Source organism: Capricornis sumatraensis, chromosome 4 (genome assembly GCF_032405125.1).
Source record: "Capricornis sumatraensis isolate serow.1 chromosome 4, serow.2, whole genome shotgun sequence".
In the NCBI taxonomy this organism is placed as follows: domain Eukaryota; kingdom Metazoa; phylum Chordata; class Mammalia; order Artiodactyla; family Bovidae; genus Capricornis; species Capricornis sumatraensis.
Window position 1 is genome coordinate 156,941,467 of NC_091072.1, and position 9,255 is coordinate 156,950,721.

The window sequence follows — 9,255 nt, forward strand, 5'->3', positions numbered from 1 at the left end:
CCCGGCCCCCGGCTGAGAAATGGGCCAGGGCCCTTGAGCTGTCTAAGCCATTCCCTTCTCTGAAGGACATACAGCAGGCCACTGTCCTGAGGGCCAGAACAGCCTGTGGGGTGTGGGGTGGGGGCCGGGAGGGGCCACTGTAGCTGGTCCTTGTCCAGTCACTAGAGCAGCATTTCCAGCGGAGGCCTGGCCCTTGGGATGGAGATCGAGGGCCCTTGGGGCTGAATGAGCAACGAGGTCACACCCACCTCCCAGCCCAGCCTCTCCAGGGCCTGTGTCACCAGGGTGGGTGGCTGTGGGTGGCTGATGTGTGCCCAGGAACCTGATCCTTTTGTGAGTCTCTACGGGATCTGTGACTCAGCACCCACCCCCCTCCCCCAGCTCTGTACAGCTGCAGGATCCTCTTGGGGGCACCCCACCCCCACCCTGGGTTGAGGGTGTGAGGGCCACCTTCCCTGTGAGCCATGGGGGTCCCCACTGCAGGCATAACCGTGGACCCTGGGCTCTGTTCTGACCTGGGGCTTCTGGGCCTTGGTTTTCTCAAGAGAACGTAAGAAAGAGCAAGGTGGACCCTCCTACAGGTGAAGAGCGGGAGGGTTTGGGGGCCTCAGGGCAGCCCAGCCAGCAGGAGGAAGGCCGGAGACTGGCTGGGAGCAAGGGGCCCCTCTGCCAACACACGCTGCCATTCCACCACCAGACCCACAGTGCCGGCAGACTGCGGAAGAGTCCTAAACTGCCATCACTTGGGTGACCTTGGCAAGGTACTGAGGTCTCAGGGCCTCAGTTTCCTCATCTGTCCAGCCACATGCTCATGGGGCTTTCATGAGGACTAAAAGAAGAAATAGAAAATGGCAGCCATTGTTATTGAAACAGTATACCGTGCCTAAGATATCCAGTGAGGGGCATAATCCAGCCCTCAACCTCCCACCAGTGCCTGGCACAGAGGAACTTGATGGCGTGCAGGGTGTTGGCAGTGCCCTGGGCCACAGCCAGGAAAAGGGAGAGCTGGCAGTGCCAAGCCTGAGGGGGGGCAAGCACCCTGGTGGGGGCACTGCCAAGGCTCTGGGTCCAGCAGCCCCATCCCTGTTTCCCCCAGAGCAGCCACTGGGAGCAGGCTCCCCCATCCTGAGTACCAGCTGTCTCTCGGCCCACTGCCCACGCCCATCAGGGGGGTGGCCCCAGGCCAAGCTGGCCAAGTGGCCTGCAGCCCAGGGGCCGGCCCAGGGCCAGACAATGTCAATGAGGATCAGCCAGGCTCAGCGAAGTCAAGCAGGTGGCCGGCTGGAGGGGCTCTCCTCCATTCAGGGTCATGGACCCTTGGGGGCCCACCAGCTCTCTCCCCTGCGCCAACCTCCAAGATGGCTGGGACCTAGCTGCCCCCCTCCCATGGCTCTTCCTGGTGTGGACATTCCGGCTGGCATTCAGCCCTGACCACCCTCTCCAGCTACTTCTCCCCAGCTCCCAGAGCACTTGCCCACCAGCTCTCAGTCCTCTGCTCTTGCACATGCTGTGCCCTCTGCTGGCACTGCCGTCTGTCCAGTCAATGACCAACACCTCCACCATCAGTGCCTCTCAGAGTCAAGCTGGGGCCCCTTTATTCTCAAGGATGGGAGTCACAGAAAAGGGTGTATTTACACAAGGAGCCCGCAGGACAGAACCACTGGCCTTACCCAGTGCATCTCATCCCTGCAAGACTCCAAGGCTCTTCCTGGTCCAGTCTGGGCAGGCAGAAGTGCTGGACTTAAAGGCTGGCATCCCTCCTTCCGCGGCCTGGGCGCTACCCCCACCCCCGGTCAGGCCCTGTGGCAAGTCCCCCTGGCAGAAGAGGGCTCCCGGCGCTGCAACGCTTCGAGAGAACTGGCAGCCCCTTCTTCACACGGTGACCTCAGCTTTGCTGTTGGTGCTCAGGTGCCGGGTTCCGCGGCCGGCGCTGCCATAAAGGCCAGGGGCCTGCGGGCTGAAGGCCTCGGGCAGCTTCTCCACACTGAACTGGCTCCGGGGCGCGTGGCTTGGCCGTCGGGGCGCGGGAGAGGCGTGAACCACCAGGTGGCCGCGGGCTGCGGGCCGGACGGGGCGGCCGGCGGTCCAGGCCTTGTAGTGGCCCGATGGGGTGGAACCGGCGGGGGACGCGTAGCCCGGGGGGGCCCAGGGGCAGGCGTCGAGCAGCTCAGGCAAGTCCTCGGGGGACCTCCGGGCTCGCGCCGGGAGGGTCAGCGGGGCGGGTTCCGTGGCAGGAAAACGCTGGTAGAAGTCCGGAGCGGAGGCCTCTGCGGGGACAGAGAGCCGTGAGTCGGCGGCAGGGCCAGACTTCGGGGCGGGGTCAGACCTCAAGGCGTGACCAGGTCCCGGGGCGGGGTCTCAGCGCCTCCAGGCGGGGACAGGCAGCAGAGGCGGGGGTCTCAGACCCACCCAGGAAGGGTACAGGCTACGCCCCCCGGCTCTAGATTCGGCTACCCGGCCCCAGACCCGCAGCCTGATGAGAGAGGGATGCGGTGCGGCCGAGGCGTGGGAGCCGATCAGCGAGGGGGCAATGCGGACGCTGGCTGGAGCTCCGGGAACTTTAGAACTGGGACGCCGAGCCTCATAATCCAAGCGCTTGCACTTCCGGGGGTGCAGTGGGCCCGGCGCTCCCCGCACAAACCCGGCCTCTCACCTGCGGCCTTGAGCGCGGCTGCCTTGAGGGTGGCGTACTTAGCGAAGTCGGGCTGCAGCGTCACGTTGCCGCCCCCCTGCAGCCGGGGGGCGCGCGGGGGCCCCGCAGTCACCGAACCCAGGGGCACGTTGTTGGGGCGTTTCTTGTCTGGAAGGAGGAGATGAGACTCGGCTCGCTGACCGGAAGACATCCTGCACCTCTTTGCAGCCCACTCCCGGAGGGCAATTAATGATAACTTGTGAGATGACTTAGGAACTTATTCCTCCTCTGTCTCCTGACGGCAGAATCTCCAGTACCTCGGACAGGGCCTGGCTCAGAATAAACGTGAATAATAGCAGCCAGCCCTGAGGGGGTGCTCATCTAACGGATGACTTGCCAGCTTGTTCGATTGGAGCCTGGCGCTGGGGCTCAGGATCGGCTCCTCCCAGAGAGGAAGAGAATGTTTGAGGATTGGAACCCATAGTGGGGGGAGGGGAGGTGCTGTCAAGCCTGCGTCGCCAGCAAGAGTCCAAGAGGGAGGCACCAGCTGGAAGGAAAAGGCCCACGAGAGGCCGCAGATGCAGGCCAGGGCTCTGGGCCAGAGCCTAGGACCAGGCAGACCCAGAGTCTGAACTGGGCATCCCTGAATCTGGAATCTTCTCCACAGAGTCCCAGAGGCTGGAGGTTGCAGGACCCTGGGAGGGACCCCTGTCCACCACGAGGAGCTGACTAGTTGCCCACTCCCCCCTCACAGAGGCGGGCAGCTCACTTCATCTGAGAAATGGCTCACAGCCTCAGCGCCCTGGTCCCCTGCTCCCAGGCCCTCCTGACAAGGCGGCTCTGTGCTGTGGATCAACAAAGGCCCGGCCACTAGCCGCCTCACCTGTGCTGTTGTGGGGGGAGCCCCGGGGAAGGCCATCACCCATCTGCACCTGGACACAGCTACCCAGAGGTGGGCCCAGAGGTGGAGGCAGTGGCTCCTGGGGGCCGGGCTGCTTCAGGAGTTCTGTCAGTGTCCTGCAGGGAAAGAGTGGTGACAGGCAGCCTGTTTCCCCGTCAGCCAGGTTTGGCCCATCAGAGGCAGCCCCCGCCATGACTTCTCACTGTGTGGCCCTGGGCAGCTCTTTCAACCCTTCTGGCCTCCCCTCTCCTGGGTGATTAGCCCCAAATATCTAGTTTCTCCTCCCAGACATGACCTGTAGCCCCAACATGGCCAACTCTCAGAGCAGGTCAGGAAACTAAGGGGGTCACGTGTAACCAGGGCCACCTTATTTTCCAAAGGCTCTCCTCCTCCCTGTTCTGGAGTCTACTCCCCAAGACCTTCCATGTTGAGCCCCCTCTCTCAACACAAGCATCTCAGTGTCTCTGGCTCCTGGACTTTGTGCCACTCCTTCTCCGTCTCCTCTGGGGAAACTCCTACTCATTCTTCAAAGCCCACCAGAATCCTTCCTCTACCAGGAAGCCTTTTTTTTTTACCTGCCTACCTTCCTCCCCTCTTGCCACAGGGGTTTCTGCTGTGTTCTGGGACTTAGCTGCCAGCACAAGCAGGGAAGATGGACAGTGTGGGGAAAGAGGAGCCACGAGACCCCCGCAGTGCCAGCCCCGCACCAAAGGCTGTGTGACCTTGGGTACCAGGACACCCAGCCCCCACCCAGCTGTGACAGGATCTGACTGAGCCTTCCCCACAGACAGCCAAACCCAGCCTTCACCCCAGCTGCCTTCAGTCCAGAACCCATGATTTTCTCCTCGCTGGGGCCTCAAATGACTGATTCATGCTGAAGCACACTGGAGATGGGACACCTGGGATGGGCGCAGTTTGGCTGCAGTGTGGCAGGAGCTGGAGGTCTCCTAGCGCCTGCCTGAGCCGATCCACATCCCCTGCTCACTCCTTGGCTGCTCACCCCCGTGGTCTCATCTCTGAGCACCCAACAGCCAGCTCTCCCAAACACCTGAGCGACATTCATGCCTCTGAGCCTTTGCACAAACTTTCTCCAGAGACAGAGTCGGACTCCCCACCAAGCCATCTGAGAAGCCTTCCTTGACCAGCAAGCTCAACAAAGCAGAATTAAGGGTGTGACTCGAGGGGAGGAGGGAGGGGTTCAGAGCACACCCACACACAAGCTCCAGGTCTCCCCAAATAAGAAATCGGAGTCAGGGCACATAGAACCTAAAGGCCAGACAGAAAAAGGCACTGGTCCACGGACACAGCACATCAGGGGTGGCCCAGCTCTTCCAGAAGCATCACTAGACCTGCTTCCTGGTCCCCTGAGGATAATGTGGGTTCCGGGTGAATGTGTCCCTAGGCTGCTGCAGCCACTCCCCTCCATCATCATGGCCCCCAGTTCCTGCTTCCCCGCTCGGATCAAGGACAGGCCCTGTCTTCTCCCCCTCATCCAGCTCCAGGAGGCTCCAAACTCAGGAGGCCCAGGCCTTGCCCCTGAAGCATGCAGCACCCAGGGTGAGAGGCACCAGATCGCACACAGCCCAGCAGCTGAAGCCAGGGTTCCAGTCCTGGCTCCGCCTTCAGCTGCCTTAGAGCAGGTGGGCTGGGTGGTCTGGAGGGTGAGGGTCCCATAGAGTGCCAAGGAAGCCCTCCTGCCCCTGAAGGAAGTCTAGGAGTGGGGAAGCATTAACACCTAGCCCACCCAGGCATGGAGGCCTCTCTCCACGGTCACTTCTAAGTACCAGCCTGTCGCACACCATGTCAGCAGCCCACACACCCAAGGGAGCCAGGCCTGGATGAGCGAGTGAGGAGGGCACAGGCCCCAGGGCATGGGGGTGACTGGGGGCATGTGAGTGTGTGTCAGGGAATGGGGTGTAAGTGAAAGTTTAGGTTTAGGACACGGAACCCCAGAGTCCCTTTCCCAGCTTAGGTAGGGAACCTGGGTCCTGTGACCCCCACTTAACACAGAACTCAGCACCTGTCCAAACCGCAGCCAAAACGAACCTGTACCGCACCCAATGCGGATCCCCTTCTGCCCAGGGGCACTGAGTGGGATGAGATGGGGAGGTCTTCTAGAAACACCAGGGAAATAAGGTCAGCCCTGAGTCACAGCTTTGGGGAGGGGGGGTGGGGAGTGGGAAGGGAAGCAGGAGGGGAGAGAGCCAAGGGAGCCACAGAAAATGTCCCTTCCCTGGGGACCTGAGATGCCCAACGCTACATCAGTGCACGCCCCCTACCCCAGCGCTAGTTGGGCTCTGGCCCCAGGCCCCCCCCCCCCCCGCCAGGCACTGATTCTGCGCCCTCAGTCGGGCGACCTGCCCTCCCCCTAACTCCAGAAGAGGCCAGAGCTGCGGGGGAAGGCCGCTCAGCGCCCAGCTCCCGCCGGAAGGTCAAGGGGAGACGGAGCGGTATCGGCTGTCTCCCTCCGTGAAGGGGGGATGGGGGAGAAACAGGCCTGGAGACTCAGAAGCGGGGAGACAAAACCTGGAGGGGGCGGCTGTTGAGAGCATCGGAGGTTCCAAGGGCCAGGAAGAAAGCAGGCTCGAGAGGGGGAGCCCACCCGGCAGGCTGGCCGTCCAGGGGGTTGGGAGGGGAACCCGGGCCCCGGCCCCGGGCCGCGCGCGCTCACCTGGTTACGGCGCGCCGCGCGCGCGGGCTGTGCGCCCTCTCCAGGCCCAGACGCGCCCCGATGCCCGCTAGCACCAGCAGCGCGGCGACGCCGCACACCGCGTAGACGGCCGTGTGGCTGCGTTCGCGGCCCGGGTCCCGGGGAGCGGCGGCGTCGCGGGCGCGCGCGGGCGGCCGGCCAGTCTGCACCCAGGCCGGCGTGTCGTAGTTGGAGCAGCGGCTCTGGTCCAGGCGCCGCGGCCCGTCGTGGCAGCAGAAGCGGTAGCCGCACGTGCCGCAGCAGAAGTTGTAGGCGCCCGAGCTGCAGTTGAAAGGGGGGTCCCACTGACCCATCACATCGTAGTAGCCGCGGCAGCGGTCGCCCCCAGCTGGGGCTGCTGTGCCGGGAGCCGCCGGCTCTTGCGCCTCGGGGGCCCCCGCGCGGCTCGACGGCGGCCGCGCCAGCAGCAGCGCCAGCCCGAGCCCGAGCCCGAGCCCGAGCCCGAGCCCCGGCGGCCCGCGGCGGCCGCGCAGCCCCCGCGCACCGGCCCGCTCCATCGGGCCCGCTTCGGCTACAGCACTCGGCGCATGGCGGCGCGCCGCGGCTCCGTCCCGCCTCGCTCCGGGCCCGCTGGTCCGCGCCCGCTGGGATCGCGCCCGCCTCGCCGCCCTGCCGCTGGGTCCTGGAGGACACCGCCTCTGTCGTCAGCTTCCCGCGAGGACCCCAGGCCCTGGGCCGGGGTTCGGTCTGAGCCTCGCGGGGCCGCGTCTCCGGTGGGCGCGTACTCTTCGTAGGCTCACCTCGGACCCCAGCCGGCCAGTCGGCGCCCTGGGACGGCCCACCCCCCCGGGCCGGGCGGCGGGTCCTCGCCTGCGCCCGGTCCCGGCCCGGCGGGTGTGCGGGTCCCGGGCCTAGCGGGGGCGGCGGGCCGCCGGATGCCGCTGCCTTCCCGCCGCCCGCTCCGCGCTGCCCGCGCTCTGGCTGCGGCTCCGGCTCCGCGCGGGCTCGGGCGGGCGGGGGAGGGAGGGAGCGGGGGAAGGAGGGCAGGCGGGAGGGAGGCAGGGCCGGGGGAGGAGCGCGGCCGCGGCGGCGGGAGGGCTGTGGCGCGGCGGGCCCCGCACCGGCGGAGCGCCCCACCGAGACCCTCCCCGAAGGCCCGCCGCTAGCCGTCCTCGGAACGGGCGCTCCGGGGCGCTCAGCCCAAGGCTCTCGGGACTGTTCCTTCGGACCCTAGGCCCGCCGCGGGAGCGCTTGTGTTTACAGGTGCGGGGACTGAAGGGACCGGGCAGCCCTGGCGGGTCGCTGTTGTCCCCCATCCTCCCCGTGCCCTATGCCAGTTCCGATCCAGACACAAGTGTGGCTTGAGGCAGGGCCATTCCCTCTGCGCGCCTCGATGTTCTGGCTGTTAAATGGGAAGGAAACTTCCAGCAGAGCCTCAGCAGAAGGCCAAGTTTAGGTCCCCTCCAGGCTGCCTCGGGTTCAGTGTTAACCCTGGGACACGAACCTGGGTCCCAGAACTTCCTGGACGCTGGGCTGGGGTCCTGCAGTGACCACACGCCTATGAGTGGTGGACAGGGCCTAGTCGAGCTCCCTGGATCTCTCCTGCCAGCCCAGGTGAGAAAGAGAGGAGATTGGTTTACCCGCAGGGACTCCCCTTGGGGCAGAGCCCTTGTCAGACACTGCGCCCTGGTCCCCACTGGACCCTCAGGTCCTTTCTCAAACCCTGGGGTAGGGGTAGGGGCCAGGAGGGAACCTACTCAGAGCGCTGCTCAGTTATGATTCTGAAGTTGGTTTTAACTGCAGAATGTGATCCGAGCAAGCCAGGTGAGGTGCCTTGCTTTTCCCTGCCTCAGTTTCTCATTTTAACATCAGGAACTGCCTCTCCTGGCAGGGAAGGGTCAATGTGGGGCCTCCCACTGTCTAGATGAGGGCATTAGGAGGGCACCGACTGTGTGTGCCAATTTCCTGGTGTCCCCACAGTACAGACTTCTGCCACATCTGCTGAATGAATGAAGTGACTCTAGCCTCTGGTTTCAGATGAAGAATTTGGGCTCCTTGGGTGCTTCCTGCTCCCTCTTGCATCCTGTCTTCACTCAGTAACTGGGATCAGCTTATAAAAACGGAGGAGGTGGAGGCAGGAAGGAGACAGATTTACATTTAAAGGAGGATCAGGTTTTCTGTTGATGAGATGAGGGGCTGACAGGCTAATTTCAGGGCTAAGACAGGAAGGAGGGTGACCTCCCTACAAAGCCCTCCCCCATTCCTTATGCCCTGGCCAATAACAGACTGCTCCTCTCTCCTCCACCCACAAACAAGCTTTGGATCCAGCCCAGAAGACCCTACCCTACTAAAAGGCTTTATTACAATTTTATAGAAAAAAGAGAATAGATGAACAAAGGGATAAAATGAAATTGCCTTAGTCCCGTTACCAGGGAAAACTGGTCCTTTACAAACTGCTTTATAACTGGTTTCTCGTTTACATTTTGCTGTCAAACTTTCAGTATATTATTCTGCTTTATAACTTTATATTTTCTGGTGCATCCTTAGCTGGTATTCCTAGAAATGGAATCCATGGCACAGACTGTCTAGTTTGTGTCAGTGCCCTCAACACACACTGCCAAGCAGCCCTCTGGGTCACTGAGTCTCGGAGGGGGGCTGCTTCTCCCCTCTTTCCCACCCTATTGCTGGGCACTAGGTTTCAAGAGGCTTGTCACTGCTCCCTGGGACTGTGACCTCTTCCCGGGTAACATGACCCTGTTGGACCCAGAGCAAGTCTTCCAATGCGCTGCTTCTCCCTGGACCCCTCTCCTGACCCTGCTCTCTTGGCATCATTGGATGCTCTGCCCAGCTTCCACCCCAAATTGACTGCAATCAGGATATATGTCTCCATTTAGCCAATGAAGGAGCTGGATTCCAGGCACCCCCCTATCATACCCCCCAGGGACTGATGTCTAACCTCCAACTCCTCCCCACATCCATGGCTTCCTCCCCATCTCAGTCTGGTTCAGTGGTCAGCCAGGAACCATAGATGCCCACATCTCCTGGGTCCACGCCAGGCACTCAATGCCCTCT

At 63.0% G+C, this 9,255-nt stretch overlaps 1 protein-coding gene across 1 annotated transcript; it reads right to left on the bottom strand.

Annotated features, from left to right (window-relative positions):
* Nucleotides 1–1,872: 1,872 nt before the first annotated feature.
* On the bottom strand, nucleotides 1,873–6,740 carry SHISA8 (shisa family member 8). Its single transcript, XM_068972201.1, has 4 exons — nucleotides 6,205–6,740; nucleotides 3,516–3,649; nucleotides 2,654–2,800; nucleotides 1,873–2,267 (listed from the first exon to the last, which is right to left on the bottom strand). Exons 1-4 carry the CDS (start codon nucleotides 6,738–6,740, stop codon nucleotides 1,873–1,875), a joined length of 1,212 nt encoding a protein of 403 aa, XP_068828302.1.
* Between the last annotated feature and the right edge of the window lie 2,515 nt (nucleotides 6,741–9,255).